The following is a 23538-nucleotide window of genomic DNA, read 5'->3' as shown; positions in this document are numbered from 1 at the left end:
GCACTGGCCAGAAGCAGAGCCTGTGCCCGAAGCGTTTGGTTTCTGTGCATCTGCGGATGGAGGGGCAGCCCTTGGCTGCAGCGGGAACCTGGTGCCCAGCCTGTGCTCTCGGGCAGCTCTCTCTGCAGCCAGCGGCCCTGCTTTCTCCCTTATGGAATTTGCAAACACACTGAGGTTTATTTTTGTCCCATTGCTGTGAAATGCTGAGAATCCTCATGAGAGGAGGATTCATGCTTCGGTTTCATGCCCTCAGCTGTGAATGCAGGAGCCCAGAGGCTGAGGTTCGGGGGTGGGATACTGATGGCTGGACCACAGAGGTAGGGTCCTGGGGCTTCGCCTGCCCAGCCTGAGGCCTTATTTCTGCGTCCCAGCAGAAGGGGCTTTTTCTGGTCTCAGAGCCCAAAAGGGAGCAGACCTGAGAACGGACTTCCCGCTAGCGCCCCCGCCCCACGCCCCAGGAACCCGCGCCCTTCCTCCACGCAGCTGGGGTGCGGCCCATCCCCCACCCCCAGGCAGCCTTGCGGAGGCCCGGCGGCCCAGCCCCGCACCCCAGCGGCTCTGCCCACTCCCCAGGGGTCTGCTGTTGGGCTGGCACAGGATCTGAGCCGGTGGGGGAGGCAGGAAGTGGCGGCTCCTCCCTGGCAAAATGCTCGTGGGTCAAAGATCGAGCTCTGGGAACTGTGGGAACCGGAAGCAAGTGGACCACAGACTTGAGCAGGGTGGAAGTTCACGGCTCCAGTCCCACGGGAAAAGGAAAGAGGCGGCAGGTTTTTTCTCCCACCCTGTGGCTGAGGACAGTGTCTTGTAGGACCCAGGACTCTGGGGTGGGAGATGTCTTATTAGGGTGGGGGCGTGTGTAGTCTGGACTGCAGGGCCCAGTGCCACTCAGACCTGGGTTCAAATCCTGTGTGTGCCACAGCTTAGCCCTGTAGCCCTGTGACTGTCATTTAACTCTCTGAGTCCCGGTTTCTTTAACTGTCATGTGAAAATAATATTGCAGGCATGTAAGAATGTTGGTAAAGCACTAACACGGCGGCCCGCTGTCAGTGTGATGATCTGATTTTTGAGGCCCTGCAAATGAGATGATGGTGGCCCCAAGATGCAAATCCAAGTGAAACCATAAATTAAGAATACACATGCAAAGCGTTCCTTTTTCTTCTTATGATCCTTTTAAAAACTTTTGAAACATCAAATTGCTTAGCAAATTCTTTCTTAGTGCCACAGCTTCGCTGGCAGGGGAAGCATGCGTGAGCTTAGACTGCCTGGTGGGAAGTCACGTGCTTCTGGTTTGATCGTTATCCTTTCGCAGGCTGCTGCCCAGGTTAGGAGGGACACTGTGCGTCCGGACCAAAGCCCTGTCCCTGCAGCATCATGGCCCCAAGCTCGCCACACTGTAGTTGCTTGCCTGCTTTTCTGCCTTCCGCCGGAGGCTGTCGGCATCGTGTATGCAGGGACCGAGTGGGTCGTCACTCTGTCCCCGGTGCCTGGCTTGGGCTCGGCTTTATACTTCTCTTGACTCAATACTGTTCCCTGAAGGGGTGGCTTGTCTGGGCTTAATTCTAAATAGGCCTTTCCCAGGTCTCCCCCTGACACACGTGCTCAAAGCGGAAGGCACGCTGGAGAGGCAGACGGCGTCCCAGCACAGATCTCTGAATACCGGGCAAAAGAATTGACAGTTGACTCACAGCTTATCTTGTGTTGCTCCACAGGGAGGAATCAGAGCCCAGAGTAACAGCTCTAGAGGTAGATTCGAGCTCACTATGAAGACACTTTTTTTTTGTATGCTATATGCTGGGGGTCACATTTCATTATTTTTCCATGTGAGTATCCCTTTATTGCAGCACCATTTGTTGATTTTTTTTTTTTTGGAAGTGCCTGGGCCGGGAATTGAACCCGAGTCTCCTACATGGCGGATGAGAATTCTACCACTGAGCCACCCTTGCACCCCCCAGGACAAACTTTTTATAATTCTTTTGGTCTGTAAATGGAGCAGTCTGCCTCAGAGATTAGTGAGCTCCCCAGCAAGGGAGGTGGTCCAGCAGAGACTGGCCAGTTGCCTGTCAGAGGAGATATGAAGGAGATTGCTGGTTCAGGTGTTGTGGGCTACTCCACCTCTAACTCTGTCTCCTCTGTCCGTAGGAGCTGAGAGCAGTCAGTAGGTAGTGACACCAGTAAATTACAGACAGGCTGTCCTTGAGATTAGATGGTCTCGCCTTGCTCGGTCTTCACCTCCTGCAGGCTTGGTCATTGTGTTGGATATTTCTTTTGACCTTCCGGATCCTCTGACCACACTCTTCTGATCAGCTTACCACCTGGGAGGAGAGTTGGCATCTACCTTTATGGACAGCACCACATTGGCTCCCTTTCTCTCTTCTTCTGGCTAAGTTTACTAGTGGGAGAGGCTGGTCGGAGACAGGAGAGTGGGTCTGGCCACCTCCCTGAGCTGGGCAGCGGCCGCAGCATTGCTGAAGCCAGGCTCCGGGCGGGCAGCCCTCTCTCACCACCACTGCTCCCTCCCCAGCCAGCCTTTGGGGTTAGGGTTAGGGTCATGGTGGCCTCCCACTCTCACCTGCCCAGGAGTTCTTCGCCATCTCACCACGCCTGTTAAGTAGCCCCTCCTCTAAATCCTCTTCAGTCACCCCTTCTGAGGACACCATCTACTTTCTGCAGAAATTTAGCATCTTTGGGCCCATTTGCTCCCCAGTAAAGAGGTTTTCAAAATACGTCCTTCAAGGGCTGTTGTGGGCATCATGTGAATTGTAGCGAGTGCAGGTTGCTGGCAGAGGGCCGTGGCATGGCTCAGTGATGCAGGCATCCTTTTCACCTTCCTTCCACACCTCCAACTGCCCACTGGACTCACCACATCACCGCCTCCAAGCAAGAACCTCTAGGTCCTCCCTTCTGCCCATCCAGGCCTGCACTGTCTGGCTAGGAGTGCGTGGGGCTCCTCTCCCAGGATGGCTCCTGCTCTCTCTCTGGCTGCACCGCGGGGTGCCCCCTCTCCCTCCTGGCACCCAGGAGTGGCCTCACTCCTGCTCCCTCCCGTCAAGCTTGCGAGCCCCCACCCTCTCTCGCCCTCCCCTGTTTTCCCTGCAGCTCAGGCCCCCCCGTGAAGTGGAGGTGGGGGGGCTGGGGCAGGTCCTCTATGCAGCCACAAGGCACTGCCAGGAGCAGGCTAAGCTGCGGCACAGGTCAGAAGGGGTCAAGAACAGAAGACTGTTCTTGTTTCGAAACAGACAGGGAAGATCAACGATGAAAAATGAACGTCCCTAATCTTTCCAATTAATGCGGCCGCTTGAGAGATTGTTTCCTGCACCTCTTCCAGCTGCGTTCGCCTGCCCGAGACAGACGGTCCCCAGCCATTCCCTAGTGTGCAGAGCTTCCTGTGCCAGCTTTTCCACGTGCTCTCACGCGCCCTCCCCATATTTCCAGATAACCCCCACCTCAGTCGCCACGAGTAATGGGGGAGTGTTCGCCCAGTAACTCATCATTTCCAAAGTCACTGCCCTAAGACAGCCCCCTCCACGACCCCACGCAGACAGCTCTCCTCTGTGCGGGCAGCTCCTGTTTCCTTCCGTTGAGTAACTTCCCTGGTGCTGCCCCAGCAGCTGGGTGACTGCCTAGAGAAGCTGGAACACGTTCACCTGTTGTGAATGTGGATTGTTGTGACGCTTTCCAAAAGGGGTGTGTCGATGCACACTTCTCCAGCAGAGTGTACGAGTAGTGGCTTCACCACCAGCCACCACGTTAAACACTGTTCTTGTTTGCTATCTGCTGGAATACAACACACCAGAGACAGATTGGTTGTCAGTAAAAGGGGATTTATTTAGTTAATGTATAGTTCTTCAGAGGAAAGGCAGCTAACTTTTAACTGAGGTTCTTTCTTACGTGGGAAAGCACAGGGTAATCTCTGCTGGCCTTCTCTCCAGGCCTCTGGGTTCCAACAACTTTCCCCGGGTGATTCCTTTCTGCATCACCCAAGGCCTGGGCTGAGCTGTCAGTGCTGAGATGAGGAATGCTGAGCTGCTTGGGCTGTGCTACATTGAGCTCCCATTTAAGCACCAGCCAATTAAGTCAAACATTCATTGCAGCAGGCACACCTCCTAGCCGACAGCAGATGTAATGAGCAACAGATGAGGTTCATGTGCCATTGACTCATGTCCACAGCAACAGAACTAGGTGCCTTCACCTGGCCAAGTTGACAACTGAATCTAACGACCACAGACATGTTTTTACCAACTCAAGGTGAAAAATTGTGCTGCAGAGTTACTTTGATTTGCGTTGATTTTGGTTATTTTAATGGTGAAGATGTTTGCCTAAATTTGCTTATTGTGTGTATTTATTTCTGCTTAAGTTGCCTGCTCGTGTCCTTTAACTGGTTCCTGGGTGAAGCATAATTTTTTATATTAATTTGAATTACATATGACGGTGAGTGATTTTTCTGCCTGCCGGTCTTACGAGTAGAGTTGAGAGGGCCCCATGATTCTGTCCCTAAGACATAGGGTCTTAGCTGTAGGGCTCCCTGACCCTTTAAAGTAACCCAGTGTCCATACTGTAGAACTTAAGGCAGCCCTTTCTAGAACAGTGTTCTTTCCTAATCGAGCAGCCTGACAGAGTGGAAACAGCCTGTGCGGCTTCACCTCAGAAGTGTTGGGTCAGATCCTGGCTCTCTTAAATCATAAATGACCACTTGTTGGTCTGGTGACTTTGACAGCACTTAACCTCTTTGAACTTCAGTCTCTTAATTTTAAAATGGGGGTAAAGTAACTGCTGGGGAAGTTGAGGATTGAATGAGGAAATGTAATCTGCCCGATTATAGGTAAGCATTCGCTGAAGCCAACTGCTCCGTCAGCTTTTCTAAATTTTGGCTAAAAAAAAAAAAGTCAGCGTGATATCTTTCTCTCCTGTGTAAAATGAAGCCATAATTTGAAATTTATATCTTAAATATTTCAGTGCAGCACCCTAAGCTTGAATCATGCTGTGGGATATGAAAAACAAAAATTGGATACAACCTAGAGATCTGTTATCCGGGCTCAGCCTGGCACCTCTCCTGTCTCCGTGACGCTTTGTTGACTTTTTGCTTCACAGGCAACTTCAGCAACAGCAGGCCGAACTGGAAGTGCACCAGAGAGATGGGCTATCGTCATACGACTTAACGCAGGTTAATTTCTGGAAAACCCTTCCCTGATTGGAACTGTCTCCAGCCCAAGGGGGTGACCTCTGGACCGGAGACTGAATTCAGCCCTTCGCTGAGCCCTTCAGCCCCTTTGGGGGCCGTTGCTCCACCACAAGCAGTGCAGAGAGCATTGTGAACCCCTGGGGTGCAGTGGAGCTCTTCCATGCAGACCTGAGCCATGGAGAACACAACATGTAAAGACTGGGAAAGGGCAGTGAGCCAGCACCACCCAATAATGAGCCTTTCCAAGGGGCAATGGAAATTTCAAAAGGCTGTGAACCCTGGTACCAACCTGCTCAGTAGCCAACAAAAGCAAGCCTGAACCTTTTCCCCCTCTGGTTTCTTAGCTGTTTCTCCTGCCTTTTTTTCTGTCTCTTCCTCAGCACACACACCTCTTTGTCTCATGCTCGGTCTCTCCACACTTGAACTGTACCGTCTGCCTCCTTTCTTTCTCCTGTCTCCTTTGTTCCCCCTTCTCTTCCCCCCTCCCCTTTTTCTCTCCTCACTGTTTCTGAGAGCCGGCCACATAGAGAAACTGAGGCAATGGCTGATATTTGGCCTCTTTTCCTAAATTAAGGTGTTTGTTCCCTTTTCTAGGTATTTACAGAAAGTCGATTGTCTTTCATTTATCTCTCTCTAAGAAAGTAATCGTGCTGTCCTTTCGGTGACCTCTCGTTCATAGCTCCTTTCTTGGCTTTTGCGTGGAGGAAAAGCTCCCCACCCTGTAAAACACGCAAGCCTGAAATGCCAGTGATTCCAGTGGGAGGGGGTCTGATGAAGGAGGGCTGGTGACCGCTGGAAACCCGTTCTCCATGCCTCACATACGGGTTGCTGTTGTGTTTTAATGTGCAAACAGGTTCCTGTTCCCAGCCTACCAGGTGGAGTGCATGAGGCCGGGAAGTCCGTGGAGAAGGCAGATGCAATCTTTTCTCAGGAAAGGGACCCCCGGTATGCTGAGATGTTTGCAGGAATAAGTGCATGTAAGTTTCCAAACGTGGGAATTCCCTGTTGGGCACTGAGAATGTGGGATTGCAGTGTGGCTTCTGGCCAGCTAGGGACAGCCACACTTGGAGGCAGAGAGCAGGGAGGGTGCGTTTTGAGTGCCTCCTGCAGAGTGTAAAGAGAGGACTAGATTCAGGAGGCAGCCCTGGCCTTGCCTCTTATGTGCCCATGAGGGGTTGGGGTAAAAGAGGTCGTTAGCCATAACTATGCAGCTTTGGCTTATTTTCTTTTTAATATTTTTATTGACAAATCTTCACACATACATTCCATACTTGGTATGCAATCAGTGGCTCACAATATCATCACATGGTTGTGCATTCATCACCATGATCGTTTTTTAGAGCATTTGCATCACTCCAGAAAAAGAAATAAAAACTCATACATCCCATACCCCTAATCTCTCCCTCTCATCTTCCTATACCCTGGATAAAAAGAACCTCAGACACAGGTTTGTTTTGTCTAGTTTTACTAAGCTGAAACTAGGTCCGTTTAAAAAAATCTCAGTTGAATCCCTAACAAAGAGAGGACCACATTTTGAAATAAAAATATGGAATGTAAGAAAAAATTAAAATGATTGGCTCTCCCACTACCTGAATATAATCATTTTTAACATTGAGATTTATCCTTTCTGTCTTTCTGTACGTATGAATCCATTTTATATGTAAAATGAAGCTTAAACTGTTTGTAGCCTACTATTTTCACTGGACAATTTATTATGAACATATTCCTAGGTCATCAAGCAATCTAAATCATTTTCTTCACTCGCATAGCATCTTGTTATATGGATGTTCCACAGTTCATTCCATTAATCCTTTATGGTCATGATTAGTTTGTCTGATTTTGTCAGTATTGCTGTTAGAGAAAATGGTGCATTTCAGTTTAAGATGTCATATGGAGCCTACATATGACCACCTCACTCTCACACTCACATTACTCCCGAGATTATCAAAACATAAAATGAGGAAAGTCTCTGTTTCAGAATTCAGAAAAAGTTTCCATTTCCATGCAGTCGAGAAAAGTATGCAAGGTACGATGAAGTCAGGATCAGATGAAGGGGGAAAGCAGTTGGCTCGTAAGAAGAGAGGTGGGAAGAAGCCCTGTCATTGGAATGGAGCCCCAGTGAAGGCCACTAGGCATGGCATGCTGGGGCGGAGTGGACTGAGGCCTTCGGCAGGTGGAAGGAGCAGCGTCGGTCCTCTCGACGCCAGCGTGAGCAGAACAGTCTTCCTTCCCCTTGGCCATGGGCAGAAGGCTAAAACGCAAGGAGAGCCTGCCGCTGGGGGCCTTCAGGATCCTTCGAGAAGCGCCGGGCCCCAGACCTTTCCAGCTCCCCACACAGAACAGAAAACAGACATTGGGCCCAACGAGGAAGCTCCCTGCTCTCGGCTCCCACTGGCCGACCTGTTGTCCCCCATTGTAAACAACTGGCCTCTGTTAATAGTTCCTTGGCTGTTATAGAGAAGTAGAATTTCATCCAGCAAAAGGAAACAATAGCACATCTAAAAGTTCCCCCCCTCCCCTGCCAGATAAGCCTGGAATATTTCACCAAAGACCCACGACATTTCTGAGAAATCCCTCTGAACTTTTAATGTTGTGCAAACAATAGGTATCTCCCCAGAAAGGTGAGAAAACGGTGGGAAAAAATCAATGAGAAAGAAGGGAGATGAACTCAGTGGAAGGAATCAGAGCAAATGTCCCCCTTGAAAGTGAGTTTTTGTAATGAAGAGGTAAAGAGGAGAAAATTTAGAAAATCTCTAGTATCTTTTCTCAAGGTGATTATGGAGGACATCAGTGTATTTTGAAAGGAGTGACCTGAGGTGGGAAAAGGTAGGAGGTTAAAGTGAAATCGGTACAGAGCCAATTTATTATTGCAAAAATCCAACTCAGTAGATTAGAAAGGCTGCTAACATGACTTTTCCCAAAATACAAAACTTGGGTCTTCCAACTAAAAGACTTTAATGACTATCATTAATTTTTTAATGAATGGCATCCATTTTTTAAAGAAATTCACGTAGAAATGGTCTGTTTTTTCAAAAAACTTGAACAGTAAAGGGAAACTCCTGCAAACATCCAGGGTTTAAAAACAAAATTACGTTGCATACAGGGACGGTGCAGTGGTGGCTCAGTGGCAGGAATTCTTGCTTGCCGAGCCAGAGACCCGGGTTCGATTCCTGGAGCCTGCCCACCCCAAAAAAAAAAAAAGAACAACAAAAAATACCATTAAACATACAAAGGACCATCTTAACTCAGGACTTCTCCACCATTTATGAAATGCCGGAAGTCAGTAGGGTAATAAGTAGAGAATTCAGAAGGAAAATTTGTTACCTAAAAATTGCCTATCAGCCAAGCTGCCTTTCATATGTGGGAACAACAGATGTACAAGGACACTGAAGCTGTCTGCTTTGCTTTCTGAAAAATTTACTTGCAGGAAGAGCGTGCTCACTTATAAAATGATTCAAAATAAAGCTCACGAAAATGGAGACGATAAACTAGAAAAGCAGCAGTGGTGAAAAATGAAACACTAGCACCAAGAATTAATATTAAAATGATTAGAAAGTCGAAATATATAGAAACTAAATGAAAACCAGAATCTAAAATCTCAGCTCAATTCAACCAAGATCTGGGTATGTTTTGGAGTCAGGGTACTAAACAGAAATGTCTCATCAGTGTATACCATTCTGTCTCTGACATTTGTAGAGAAATAGGTTTCACACATGTTTAAAGGTAACCACTAATGGAAGGCAAACAAAACACAAAGAAAAAAGAGTTAGAACATCTCACGTCTAAAGCACTTCCAGAGACAAGGAAATTGGAAGCAAACTTGCAAAATACTTAGAAGAAAAAGTGTGGTAGCAAGCAAGTATGAAAATCCTGATAAAACAAGTCGATATTCCAAGACTCCTGATCACACACCCCTGGATAATATGCTGCCAAAAACAACTAAAACGAAATGAAGTGAAATGGAACTATTTAACTTGAAAGAATGGTTTGTGGTGACGCTCTGCAAGTCTAAACCAAAGGAAAGTAGAGCTTTCAATATTGCGAATAAAAATTCAAGGTGTCAGGGTGCAAGGGTGAGGCCCCAGTTTGATTCCCAGTCCATGCCCCTCTAAAAAAAAGATTCAACAGATGGTGTTGCAATAACAGGATAGTCATGTGGAAAAAAATGAAATGTGACCCCCACCATACAGTATACAAAAAAAAAAAAAAATCAAGGTGTCCAGGGAAAATAGAATTTTATATAGATATGAAATGTAGCCTAGGGCAGGCCACAGTGGCTCAGTGGCAGTTTCCATCTGCCATGCCAGAGACCCAGGTTCGATTTCCGGTGCCTGCCCATGCAAAAAGAAAGTAGCCTAAAATGAAGATGTAAATATCATGGACATTGAAACATGTGAAAAACAAAATTTTTAGAAACAAGTAGATGCTGACAAAGCTAGTTGTAGAAAATTCCAATGTGCCTTTCCTCATTTCTAACCAATTGAGTAGATCAAAAAATTAAAATAAAATGAAGAAAGATAGCGAAGATTAAATAATAAAATCATAATCAAGGACCTCGATATATACATATATATATATTGAATTTTGTACCCTATAAACATCTTGCGGTAGTTAGAAAAGAAAATATCTTTGTTATTTACCCAAACCACATGTGCAAAAAACGTAAATGCATGAGAAAAAAAATAGATGGCATTAAGTTCTTAATCAAGAGACGCCCCTGCATTTACCTTCTTATTCCTGCAACTTCATCTCCCTCTTTTTTCAACCTGACTCTACACCCAGACTCCAGGCCTTTGGACTAGTCAGAACCGGGTGGCCGGAGGGCCTGGGCAGATTGCACCACTGCTCCTTCCAGCAGGGCGCCGCGCCCTCGGAGGGTCTCCACTGGTGCTTAGGCTCTACAGCAAAGGAAGACGGACGCGAATAGCTGCTTGATGACTCTGCTGTATTGTAATGCCACGTAGGTCGTTTATGGACATGGGAGATTGGACACGTAGTCCCTGAAGCCTGGGCTCTCAGCCCCTAAGCCCACGAGTCCTGCCCTCCTTCACTGCTGAGGTCCATTTGGTAGGGACCCACCTACCCACCCAACTTCCCTCCCGTCTCCACCCCCCACCCCACCCCAGCAAGCCAGAGATGGCTTCCAGCAGGGGGTCTGTGTGAGCGCAAGACAGCTCCCTTTATTTCCCTCGTTCAAGGATGTCATTGGGGCAGGGGGGGTGGGTTTAGGGCATCGAGGGAGTGAGCCACGCAGGCTCTGGGGAGAGGGGGGCGCCTCGGGTGACTTCGGGCACCCTCAGCTGCAGGGAGCGAGGTGGTCAGCTGGGCCAGCACCCATCTCACACTGTGTGTCCACCACATCCCCACCCCTGATTCTCAAACTGCCACAGAACGCACGTTCTTGCTCATGAAAAATCTCAGCCGCCCAGCTGGGACTGAGCCCATTTCTTCAGCCTCTCTCTGTGGGTGGGGCAGCCAGGCTCGGTCTTCTCCTCCCCCCCTCTGTCCTGTGGTGGCCGAGGAGCGATGATGATACCACAGTGTGGCCGGAGCCTGGGTTTTCAGTGGTTGGGGGGGCTCAGTCTCTCAAGGCACCCCAGTGGAGGGCCAAGGGACACAGGTCTGGAGCTGACCCCAGTTCTTGCATCTGTGACCCCAGTTCAGCACCTACTGAGTGAGGGCGTGGCAGAGGTGGGGCAATGGGTCCGAGCGGTGCATCCTTCCTCGCTGGCCTGGCGCAGGTGAGTGCAGGTTGCACATCTGTAATAATACTAATGAGAACAAATGTGTAGATAGGTTTTGCTGCATTATCAAACCCTGGATAAGCTCTTTACTTGTGTCAGCTCGTCTGATGCTGCGACAGCCCTGCAAGGACAGCGCCGTTATTATCCCCAGCTTTCAGCTAAGGAAGCTGAGGCCAAGGAAGTTTGAATACCATGTCCAGAGCCACCCAGCAAACAAGTGTGGCAGGGCTGGGGTCCACCCAGGGAGCTGAGCTGTCTACCTTGCCCATATGATAAGGCTGTTTCATGCCCACCCCACGGAGTTGAAAGGATTCAGTAAACTAAATGTCTAAGGAAGTACCGTCATCAAGTTCTGCTAATCTTCCAAACTTTCAAAAAGCCTCTCACGTTTAGGTGGCTTTGTGGTCTAGCCTAGAAGTTAGAAGACAGCGGCCCCCTGCTGCCATGTGCCAGAAGACCCTAGGAGAGACACGTGTGCTGAGGGAAGCAAGAGCAGGCTGCAGGCGGAGTGAGGCGGGGGGCTGCCCTTGCCCCCTGTTGTCAGGAGCTGCCTGCACGGGAGGCTGGGGCTGGGGACCCCCACATGTGACCCTGTGCTCTGATTTTCCTAGCCGAGAAGAAAATGATGAGCTCAGCCTCTGCAGCAGGAACCCAGCAGATCTACTCCCAAGGCAGCCCCTTCCCACCAGGACACTCGGGGAAGGCCTTCAGGTATGGCCTGGCGAGGCGGCCAAGTTGCCGGGAGGGGGTGGCTACAGGGACGGCCTGGGGGCAGAGCTCGGCTCTGGCACTGCGAATGCGGCAAACGTTAGCTGATTAGCTGGTCACTGTTCCACCGGCCTTGGGCAGGGCTGAGAATCTGGGGCCTCTGCTTCTGCTCTGTGATACCTTGCAGAGCTGCCACCTGCCTGGTGACAGTTACTCTTCCTCTGGCGTGAAACACACCAGCCGCCGTGTTCTGTCAAGTGCCTGCTAGGGAGCAGGGAATGAGTGGCCAGCTGGGTCAGAGCTGGGGACACCGGACAAGGTGGCAGGAAATGCCTGTCGCCCGAATCCCAGAGGCCAGTATCAAGACCACGGAAGAGTGGACAGCTCCGCCTATCGTGTCTGCATCCCAGGAAAGGGCCACTTAAGGGTACCAGCAGGGTGGGTGGCCTGCATCTTAGCATCGAGGGGATCTTGCAGGTAATTGAGAAAGCCCCAGCAAAATCCCTGGAAGCATCCGGAATAACCTGGGAGGAATGTCCAGAAGGAAAGCAGCCCTCAGTGAGGGTGGGGGCCTCCTCAGGGAGAGCTCGTGGAGAGGCTTCCGGGCTCCTTCTCCAGCAGGTAGGGGCTCCTCGTATCGCCCAGCCTCTGACTAGCATGGCCAGAGCTTGGCAGAGCCCCCAGGGGCAGGCGGCCACCACCACAGGGCTGCCTTAGCAGAGGGGAGCTTGAGGGTCACCACTCACAAGCCTCCTTTGGAAGGAGCAAGTGGCCCCGCACCTGTGGCCCAAGTGAGCAGGCTGGGAGGTCTTGGGGCAGCCCTGGCTAGTCCCGCAGCTCAGCCTCGCTGGCCTGCAGCCTTTCCCAAGGCTCTGGGGAACCCTGGCCTCGGGCAGGAACTCTGATCTGCCGACAGTAGGGCAAGGTGGCAGCCGCTGCTGAGCTGCTCCTGAGCCATCATCGCTGCAGGGCACAGCACTCTGCTGAGTCACGGCAAAGGCCCGTGGACTTCCCTTGTGCTGCTTCATTGTCCATCCATGCAGCATGCACCGACAGAGGCCATGCCAGCCTCCATGCAGCCCCTGCCCGGGCCACGTGTTCACTGAATCCCTGTAGCATTCACTGCTTGTCCTACAGTCTGAGCAGGGGGGAGCAGGGAGGCAGCACAAGGCAAGAGGCAGTAAGGAGACAGAACTTGAGGGGTGATGGGGCAGCCTGAGGTGGTGTGGCCAGGGAAGGTTTAGCCTACTCCTGAGCTAGCCTGGAGGCGAAAGTCCAGTTCTGCTACCTGACAAGAGCTCAGTGCATGCGGGAATCAGGAGTGTCCCGAGCAAAGCCGGGAGGCAGGAGTGAGTGGAGGAGAAGTTCACCGAGGATGAGACTTGGCTCTGAATGCCATGCTCAGGAGGCTGGACCTCATCATAAGGAGACACGGGACTTGAGGATTGGGGCAGCAGTGGTGTGGGGGCAGAGTGGAGGAAGGAGGCTGCAGATGGGCAGTTCTGTCAGACAGTCCAGATGCTGGGACCTGTGTTAGGCTCTTGTCTTAGAAACGAAAGAGTGGGGTGGATTGAAGGGCAGTTGTGGAAAAAGAGGCAGGCCTTATGGCCAGCTGGCTGTGCATGCCAGGAATAAGGGACCAAGCACTTGCGTGGAGCCTGGCACAGGGAAAGCACTCACTAAATACTGGTCTGTGGGATGGATGGATGGATGGACGGACGGATGGACGGATGGATGGACAGACAGGAGAGGAAGGGTGACCATGAAGCCTTACACCTGGGTAATGGGCAGAATTTCCTGTAAATGGACTGAGCTGGCTTGGCGTGGGGACGGGTATGGGACACACGGCCCTGGGGCCTGACGGTCGTAGGCTGATCTGAGCCTCAGCAGAAGGGCTCCTCCACCTCATCCTCAGCCCCGTCTCTGGCCGTGGCCTGTGCCTGCTGCAGCCCCGAGGCCGTGGGGAAAGCTGGGCATAGGGGCCTGCCCTGACCCCAAGAGGCCCCTGTCTTCCAACCTGGGAACTTTAGCGAAGGCCAGCGGTGCTGCAGCCCTTGTCAGTGCCATCAGACACTGAGGGACGTCAGAAAACGGCCCCTGACATACTTTCATCAAGGAGGGAGAATGGGAACGAAAGCCTATGACATAATTCCTTATGTTAATAACATAACATATTAGCAGTGAGGAATTAGCTTTAGGAAGGTGGGAGTGATGCATCATCCTTTTGCAATGGCTGTTGAAAGAATGTCTGGTGTTTTTCCTTCCTCCCCGTTTTAGGAAGAACCAGAGAGCATAGAAAAAATATTACAATTAGTGAAATTGTACCCCATTTTCTCTACCAGCTGTAACCTGTCCTTCAAGCCCAGCTGAAGGTTAGCCCCTTTCCACCCCGCCTGAGCTGCTCACGGGCGCCCAGCCTTCCGCCCTTCATGCTGAGCTCGTCCTGGGGAGCCAGGACAAAGGGCCAGAAACAAAATACACGTCTTCTGCCTCACCTTTCAATCTTTAATGAACTTACCATATACTTGACATAGCCAAAATATATATCATGGAAGAATTGCCCAGAAGCACAGACGGTGCATGCTTCAGACACAGAGACAGGTGGTCAGAGATTGGGCCTGCGGAAGTGCCCTCGAGAGCGCTGAAATCAATGCAGTGCACGCAGCAGTGCCTAATAAAGCTCTGATGGAGGGAGTGAAGGCGGGCCGATAGGAGACGGAAGAGGTGAGCAGCTTGGTGCTCTGGGTGGCAGGACTGGGCCACACCCAGCAGGTTTCCATCATCGGCGCTTATTTCTGTTTCAAACTCCCTCGTGCCTGCACCCTGTCTCCTGAACCCTTAAGCCTTATGCCTGCCTCCAAAGGAATGAAGGAACCGGACCACAGAGGAGACAGTTCACACTGGACTGATGTTTATTCCGAGAAGCTTTTCTCTCCTTGGGAGCTAAATTGACAGCGGAAGATACACGAGGGGCAGGATTGAAACTTAAGTAGAGGAGAATACTGGGGGGACCCCTGAGGGGAGAATGAGCCTGAGGGGGTCCCGGCATGGCCAGGGGACCCCTGGAGGGACAGAAGGCAGACCCCGTGGCTCCCCGTGTGTCGTAAATCCAGTGACACGCTGCAGGGCGGGCAGAGAGCAGGCAGGAGCTGCGGGCGCGGGGCCAGCAGGGTGTCCAGGCAGGGCGTTTCCTGGGGTGAGTGCGTGCTTTCCTCCTCCAGCTCTTCGGTGGTTCACGTGCCTGGAGTGAATGACATCCAGTCCTCCTCGTCAGCCGCCCAGAACATGTCCCAGCTCTCCCGGCAGCTGAACCAGAGTCAGGTGGCGTGGTCGGGGAGTCGCCCACCCTTCCCCGGACAGGTATGTGTCTTGCCCGTCGAAACAGGTGGTGTACCCCAGGTGGGCTTGCTTGGGTGCCCGGCTCTGAGGACCGGCCACCAACACTGCTGGGCTTGCATCGGTGCCCGACAACAGCTGGCCACCCTAAGGGCGTCCCGAGAGCTGCTCCCCAGCAGTCTCACCAGGCCTGCGCCGGGGGGGTCCTTTCTCCTCGCCGTCTTGGCCTGGGGAACCCATAAGAGGCGGGTGAGGCGGGCAGGGGCGCCCCGTTAGGCATCAGCCCTCACCCTCTGTTTGCCCCTCCCCAAGAAGTGTGTGAAAATACCCAACTCTGGGTGCACTCAGCTCACTCACTGTGCTGTGAGGAGGTCTGGCCTGGGTGGAGGGACTTCTGTGGGCACAGGGCTGGGGTCTCCCTCATCCAGGAAACCAGGGGACCCAGAGCACCGTAGCCTCGGGGTGCGGGTGGGGCACTTCACCCGCTCTCCCCTGCCCCAGGATCCTGGGTGACACTCCGCATCTGGGCGCTCTCCCCTGCCCCAGAACCCTGGGTGACGCTCCCCATCTGCTTGCTCTGTCCTGCTTTTAGCAAATCCCATCGCAACCTGGCAAGTCGCAGTCGTCCCCCTTTGGGGTCGGGACAGGCCACAGCTACCCGGCAGACCCCGCCTCCTACAGCCCCCTCTCCAGCCCAGCCACCTCCTCGCCCAGCGGGAACGCCTACTCCGCTCTTGCCAGCAGGACTCCAGGGTTCGGTAGGTGGGGATGGGGACAGAGGGAAGGAATTCCTGGGGGAACCCACAAAAGCGGAATGCTTCCCGAGCATTTTGAGTTCAAGGGCTTAGCCCCCGGCCCCTGGAATCCCAGGTCAAGGCCTGGAGAGTTCAGAGAGCCCCTCTTCTCTCCGGCTGTGGTGTGGCCAGTGGGTGCTTAGAGCTTGGTTTTGTGACTTGACTTTTACTGTTTTTCAAGATACCGGGAAGATCTTCCTGTGCCCTGGTGTGATTTATTGCTATTTTAACCCTTTATGGCCCTTGGCAAGGACATTTGCCCCCTCCCCCTCCCCCAAATCAAAAACCCTCGTTTCGACTGGAGAATAGTTGCAGGCGTGACAGATTGTGTCAGTAAACATTATAAAGTTCTTGCTGTCTTCTTAACATGAAAAGAAGATCCCATCCCACTTAAGAACAGCTTTCTTAACTTTGTTAACAAAACCTCAGGCCATAAAGGGTTAAGTAACCGCCTCTGGTGCATCTCTCAGGAGCCCTTGCCATTGCCCACTCTTCATGTGTGTGATGAGTCCCTCAGCACATCTCCCAAGGCCAGGGATGCATCTCAGGTGAGGAGTGGCTGACAGGTGGCCTGTGCTGCTGCTAAGACGCCTGAGATGTCTCCCCTTTTCTCGCAGGGCTGTGAGTGTGGGACTCATAGGGTGCTCTCTGCAGAATTGATCACTCTCAGCTGAACGCCTCAGTTTTCATTGTCAGCCTTGGGAAGAATGCTGTCCAGCCAGTGCTGCGGGGTCACCACGGCTCCCCACCCCCTCTGCCACCTCCACCACTCCTGCCGGCTTCTCCCCCACTCACCTGGGGCATAGCATCTCCTGACCTCTCAGCAGAACCCTCCCCTTTGGAATTAGCTGCCTCTCCAGCCATTAATCCCATTTACTTGTAGCATGTTCTCATGTTCAGCTGGTAAATATCCTTGTCACATTATTAAATGAAACTAAATTGATAGCCACAGTGCCCTGTTTCAGAGAGCAGATGCCCCCTGGCAGTTGCTCTCAAGTTTTAGCGCAGCACTCACCTCAGTAACCACCCTGAGGTCAACAGTCTCAGTCCCAGGAGACCTCCCCTCTCCCCGCAGTGCTCTGTGAGAACATTCTGTACATCTTGTTTCTTTTCCTGGGCGTGGGAGACCCCTCTGCCTCCTACTGAAGGCGGGCTGCTGTAGACCGGAGCATTCCTGGAGACAGTAGGGACCCATGCAGTGCTGACTGACTCCACAAGCCTTCACGAGTGCCAGGCCCATGCTGGGTCCTGGGAAAAGGCAGGGGGAAAGGCTCAGTCCCTGCCTTGGAGACGATTACGTTCAAAGGGAGCAGACATGTAAACGGACAAGGGCAAGCCAGTGCTGGAGCTGCAGCAGCCATGCCTGCGTGGAATGCACCAGTAGCTGACGGCCGCGGATTTGTTGTGTCTGCTGGGGTCAGCAGAGGCTAGAAGAGAACCTGCGCCCATTCTTGGCAAGGCCAAGCAGCACCTCATAGTGGCCATAACAAGGAAGGTGGGCAGGCCATTTCCCCACCCCCACGACCCAGTGCCTTTGGCTCTGTCCATCTGTCCAGCTTCTACTTAGCAAATGCCAGGCCCTGAAATGTAAATGGAGAATGGGGCACAGGTAGGACAAGGCTGTGGGCTGAGGTCATATCATAGCCCTGATGGCAAAGACAGAATCGAAAAAGTGGAGTCCTGAGACTTAGAAGCCTTTTTTACCATTGACTTTGAGATATCTTAACACTCCAGATATTAATGTTAATTATTATTTTACTATTGTTTTTATGAGAGCAGCTGACCCTAACTGCTAGGAATTTTGCACATTTAAATTCGTGTAATGCTCACAATAGCCCCATGAGGTAGGCACCATAAGTATTTAATTTTACAGATAAGTAAGCTGAGACAGAGCCGAATTGCTGCCCGAGGCCTCGTGACTGAGCAGCAGTGTGGGTCTGCCTGGAGGGCGACTTTCAAACCCACGTGCTGTGAGCCGAGTCTGCCCTCCCATCTGCTGCTCTGAACTTACCATCTTCTCTAATCCATCGTTCAGGGGATCTTAGAATCGAGCAGGAACTGGATGGCCCAGCAGATGTCCCTTCTAATGAGGCTTTAGAAGATACTATAAAACACAGAAACTAAGGCTCCAGATGCTTCGGGTGGCCTTGCCACCAATAATACATCATTTGACCTCGGTGGGAGCAGTTTGAGTGGCGTCGGATGCAGGTGGGGCGTTTGGGCAGAGTGTAACGGAATGAGCAGAGAGACGGAGCTGAGGAGGAAAGAGAGGGAAGGGAGCTCAGGTCTCAGGACGGGGACGCAGACCTTGAGGCAGGTGGATGCTGGCATCATCTGTGGTCAAGAAGCTGCTAGGGGGCAGCCGCAGATGCAGGCATGAGGACTGGGGGGCTTCACCTCAGCATGGAGATGGCCTGAGGGCTGTGGATGCCAGTCCCCCCTCCGACCTTGAGCCCTGTAGAGTGTGGGAAAACAAGCCACCCCCAAATCCAGAGGAATTCACGGAAGTGGAATCTTCCAGGGACACCAAGCTTAAGGTAAGGTGAAAGAGAAGAGAGGAGTGATTAGGAAGAGAATCTGAGGGACTGGTTAGGACTAAGGATGGCTGTTCCTGGGGCCACAGTGGAAAGGGGCACAGGGAGGAAAGCAGATGAGCATGGGTGAGCGGAGAAGGAAACAGAACAGTCTCCACTAATGGACAGTTTCATTAATTATTAAATAAACATAGGAGAGATTAAACAGCAGGCGGTGGTCACCTGTGCGGTAGGCGGTGGTCACCTGTGCAGTAGGCAGACGTCGCCCAGCCCTGCACGTGCACATCTGAGTGGCTTCCCCAGAGGCCTCTGCAAGGGTGTGGGCCAGACCGTTTCGGCCTTGTGGGCTGCTGGGTGGACAGGGAAGGGCTTCCAAGCATGTCGGCACCCCACAGGACCTAGCCTTGGCTAGTTGTCCTCGGCCAGGTACCCAGTCCAGAGAGGCATCAAAGTCCGCCTGGAACTCCCCACTTCTCACCAGCCTGGGTTTCGGGGTGCCTGCTGAGCAGACTCAGCAAGCATCGTCCTGTGGTGGCTTAGGTGGCTGATGTCACGGGGTGGCGAACATCACAGGTCACATCTGAGCAGTGATTCACCTTCAGCTGGACTCCTCGGGACAACTTTGTAGATCGAGTTGATTCGTTTAAAGAGGAAATGGCCCTGTCTGGGTTCCTGCCCCTTTCGGTGACCTACATGCTGTTTTCATTCCATGAGCTTTCGAGTGTCCATCCAAGGCATTTGTCGGACTTCAAGTCTGTTGTGTCATCCTGAACTATATGACCGTTGCATCTGTATTTCTGATCTTCATTTCAATTTCAATTTGACTTGGGTAATGGCAAAAACCTAGTTCTTTGACACGTAGCAATCCAGAGGCAGAAATAAGAAACCACACAACTCATTTTGTGAAGTATTTTCAAGTACAAGTATTTATTTTCTTGAAAAGCCAAGTGGGAAAGATGTTTCCTCCATCAGGGCCTCATCAGGACGTGGAAACTACACCATTAATTTGAACAGGAAGTATTTAATGTGAGCATTTTTTAAGCAATTGAACTTATTAAAGGATGACCTTAAGGAATCCAGAAATAGCAGATAGGGGAAGCAGCGTCCACCTGTAAGGCTGAGGGAGTGGAGAGAAGACAGGATTAAGGACTTGGAAGGGGTGATCCCACCAAAGGCTGAGATCCAGACCTTGTTGGAGAAACTGCCACAGGAGCACACAGCCTGCCAGTGGGAAACAGACTGGCCAGAGGGTGTGGGCTTCAGTCGGTCTGTAGAGCCAGGCTGCCGGGTGGCCAGGAAACTCACAAGCCAGGCAGGTAGACCAGAAGTGGTCCTTGGCCAACCCATTAGGTGGCCGAGAAGTTCAGTGGAGAGTGCTGTTGCCTAGAGCTCGTTTGCAGGAGGCAGACCTCTGGGGGTAGAGAAACTCGCTGAAGAGTGAGTACCGCTGTGCCCCCTACACGTACACTCTGTAACACACCCTAGGAGGAGGAAAACATCGCAACCCGGGAGAGAAGCCCCTTCCTCTGCTATTTCTTGCAGTGTCCCTCTGGCACCCTCCACTGACAAAGTCTAACACTGTACCAGCTGGCAAAGGGCCCTGTTTACAGTCCAGCTCCAGTATCACAAAGCAAGGCAAAGAAGGATGGATTTAGAGCTGAGAGGTAATAAACTGATAACTGACAAAGGTGTGTACAACCTGGATCTCCAGATTGGTCAGCTTCTTTCTGTCTCTCCACCAGGCATCCGCTCACTGGCGTTATGCTGTTCCTTGGAGAAATGCAGGGATTCAGGCACATAGGTTGCCTCATGAGAAATGGCTCAAAGATGCTCTGCGGGCCAGTGTTCTATTTCCTGGTTTGCTCTGAATGTGGCATATGTGTCCGTTCAGTATTAGGTCTAAATAACATTATTTCTTTGATCAACGTACTTCCAAACGTAATGGACCAGTGTAATGGGTCAGCATACCTCCAAGCATGCCCGTTGCTTGTTCATTGTATGATTTTCAGTTTAGGAAGAGGCAGTTCCAGCATCTCATCCATGCGTGACACGTCACAGCAGTCAAAGCAGATAACTCTGGCCACAATGGATTATACTCACACCTCTCAGGACGCGCATCCTTTGAAGTCTCAAGAATCACATCCATGGAATAAATGCCCTTCCTTAAAAGAGCCATGTCCATCCCAGCCCACCTCACCCACCCCAGCAGATTGACTGCGGAGAGAAACATTGAAAGAATCAATCTTCCAGAAATGTTTGAAGATTCTTTCGATTATAAATAGAACAATTAGAGATGGAGTGGGCTGGGGTAAGCATGGTGAGGGAGAGGAGAGGTTTCGATAACCTGAAATGTTTGCAGATGCCATATTCGCACTCTCTTCCCAGCTTCTGACCCCCAAACTCAGCCCTGTGCATTCTTACTGGAACATTTTCAGGAATGATAGACCCTCCCCATCCCTACTAGTTAGTGATGTAAAGATGAGATCCCAGCCAGAAATGTCGGGCAGCTTGTCATCCTTGTTGTGAGGTATAGTTCTTGAGTTTTCGGACCAGAATCCATTTGTAAGTGAATAAGCTGCCTTTTTGGTGCTCTTCGCTGACTTGATCCAGCAAGGCTTCTCAACCTCAGCAGTACTGACATTTTGGGCTGGATGGTTATTTGTTGTCTGGGCTGCCCTGTTCATTGCTGAGTGATCAGCAGCATCCCTGGCCTCTGTCCACTAGATGCCAGTAGCACCCCTTCATTTATGATCATCAAAAATGTCTCCAGACCTTGTCACATGTCCCCTAGGGGGCAAAAGTCATCCCTGGTTGAGAACCACTGAGCTAAACCAAACCACATAGACCCACCGAGCGGGACTTCAACCAAGTCTTGAATCAGGACAGTTTCTGAAGCAGCTGAATCTCACAAGGAAAAAATGGTAGGACAGCTGAAGATAAATATTGGCTCCAGTTAATGAAAAGGAGACTTCATCCTCTTGTTTCCACCACCTCAGAATCCAAAGATTCTGACCTTTGGCCTGGAAGCCCCTTTGGCTGGCCCAAGCAGAAGCAGCCAATAGCACTGTCTATTTGGGCATGGGGGCTGGCCTATAGCCCAGACATCCAGCCATGACCGGAGCAGACCTCGGCCTTGCTCAAGAAGCCCAAAGAGCAAAAGAAACCCAGCCTGGCTAGAACCCAGCTTGTAGTTTGTACCCATACACATGGCTTTCAGAACAAGAAGTAAATCACAAGGATGTCAGCAATCGCTGGAGCTTTGTTCCAGGAAGAGGCCTGTGGGTACATCTTGGGGCAGGCCGTGTGCAGCCCCTGGACATTGTCCATCTGCTCTGGCAGGTCGGTGAGAGCCAAAGCTTAGTCTGAGAACCCACAGTGCTGTGTCATCCAGGAGAGACCATGCTGCACTTCATGCTCCTTGTTGAGCAAGGCTACTAATACAATTCAGAAAAAAGCATGTTCTGAAAGGAGGGCTTTCCCCTTAACTCTTCCCATCACATGGCCAGTGAACTCATCCTTCAGGTCATCACCTTGGGCGAAACTTCTTCTAGGAAGACTTAAGTCTGAGTTGAGTCCTGCTCTCAGGGGCTTCCAAGTCTGCACGGTCTCCCTTAGAAGGACTCAACAGTTAGGGTTGAGTCAGGACAGTCAGTTGTCTGTCTTTCTCAACGGATTAGGCCAGTACTGATCTCCACCGCATCTGCAGCCCTCTGCTTAGTTTCTGGACCGTGGCGTCTGCAGTACACATACTGCATTTATCAAACAACTGCACATGGTCCTCCGAGTCAGAAGAGCCTGGGTCCGAACGCTGGCTGTTGCATTTATGAGCTCTATGAATTGGGCAATTTTCTTTGCATCTTTGAAGCTCAATCTCCTTACCTGAGAAATGTGAACAATGGCATCCATCTCTTAGAGGCACAGTGGAGAGAAAATGAAGTGAAATGATGTATATTAAGCACCTAGCACAATACCCATCACATAGTCAGTGCTCCAAAACTCCTAAGGCCTTTCCCTCGTAACTGATTTGTGCCATTCCCAAAGCAATCCCGATGAACTTTTTTCTGGGTGCCCACAATATCTGTTGCAAACATTTGAGAAGAATCCCTTTCCTTCACTGAGTCCCATTCCCTTCAGGGAAGTTTAAGAGTTTTTATTCTATGTCTTTGCAGCTGTAATTAATACAATAATCCTCCCCAGAGACAAGGAGCTTCTCTTCTCCTAATCTTTACCGCCCCCCTCCACCCTAATCCTTCTCTGACTGTCGATGAAGAAAGACTGATGAATGTGTACTTGTTTCATCATAGGTCAGCTATACCCAAGAAGCCTCAAATTTGAGTAGAAATGAGTGTTTGTGGTGGGCTTGTGTTCCTTCCTTCTTACCACATTCTTCCCCACCTCTCTACCCTTCCCTCCTTCATGCACTCATTCTTTCCCTCAGTAAATACTTACTGAGGCCTCCTATGTGCCCAGCACTGTACCCAATAAAGGCTGGGATGGGCATAGACATGGTTCTTGGCCTTAAGTTACTCACAGTTTGAGGGCATATCAATATAAAGGTGCCATCAGAAGTGGGAATACAAGAGCCGTGGGTGAGCTAAGAGGAGAGAATGGCTGGGGGAGCCAGCAGAGACTTCTCACACAAAGCCACTTAGATTAGAGCATTGAGTGTGATGGAATTCCCAGGCCTGGGGAAGGGAAGGATGTGCAGTACCGCGGGTGTGACACGGCGTGGTGTTTGGGGATCCAGATACTGTCACGTGACTACAAAGAGGGGATGGGAGTTGTAGAGAAAAGAAGTGGGAGATGGGCCTGGAAATGGAGATGAAAACCAGATGATGAAAACCTTGTGATCCAATTCTAAGGAATGCAGACGTGAGTTCATAGTGGCGGACCACTGCTTTAGAGTGCTCACACCAGTACTCAGGTGGGGCTGGCAGAGGCTGGGTGTGGTGGGACCCAGAGGGGGTATGGAAGGAAGGCACAGGAAATGAGAGGTGGTGGTTAGAGGAGTGGAATCTCAACAGAACTCAATGGCGGACTGGTTCTGAGGGTTCCATGGGAAGAAAGAACCACCGCTTGTTTTTTTCTCTTGGGAATGGCATTGCCATCCAGTAAGATGGAACTCTGAGGAGGTGAGACGATTGCTTTATGCACGGTGAGTCTAAGGTGTCTTTCAGAGGAGTAAGTAGACATGTCTTCTAAGCACAGACCTACGAGTCCAAAGCTGGGGCTGTGAATACTGC

The 23538-nt window shown here is 51.2% G+C and overlaps 1 protein-coding gene across 8 annotated transcripts in view; it reads left to right on the top strand.

Annotated features, from left to right (window-relative positions):
• ARNT2 (aryl hydrocarbon receptor nuclear translocator 2) overlaps positions 1–23538 on the top strand; it is a 192400-nt gene that overhangs the window by 161022 nt on the left and 7840 nt on the right. For all 8 annotated transcript variants that reach the window (XM_077128517.1, XM_077128518.1, XM_077128516.1 and 5 more), the window contains 5 exons: positions 5089–5161; positions 6033–6156; positions 11535–11634; positions 14853–14991; positions 15560–15725. In XM_077128517.1, the coding sequence (XP_076984632.1) occupies positions 5089–5161; positions 6033–6156; positions 11535–11634; positions 14853–14991; positions 15560–15725 (602 nt within the window). The remainder of the gene's footprint in view (positions 1–5088; positions 5162–6032; positions 6157–11534; positions 11635–14852; positions 14992–15559; positions 15726–23538) is intronic.

Source organism: Tamandua tetradactyla, chromosome 14 (assembly GCF_023851605.1).
Source record: "Tamandua tetradactyla isolate mTamTet1 chromosome 14, mTamTet1.pri, whole genome shotgun sequence".
NCBI classification, from domain to species: domain Eukaryota; kingdom Metazoa; phylum Chordata; class Mammalia; order Pilosa; family Myrmecophagidae; genus Tamandua; species Tamandua tetradactyla.
The sequence above is the reverse complement of the archived record's forward strand: the minus strand, read 5'-3'. Positions and strand labels throughout refer to the sequence as shown.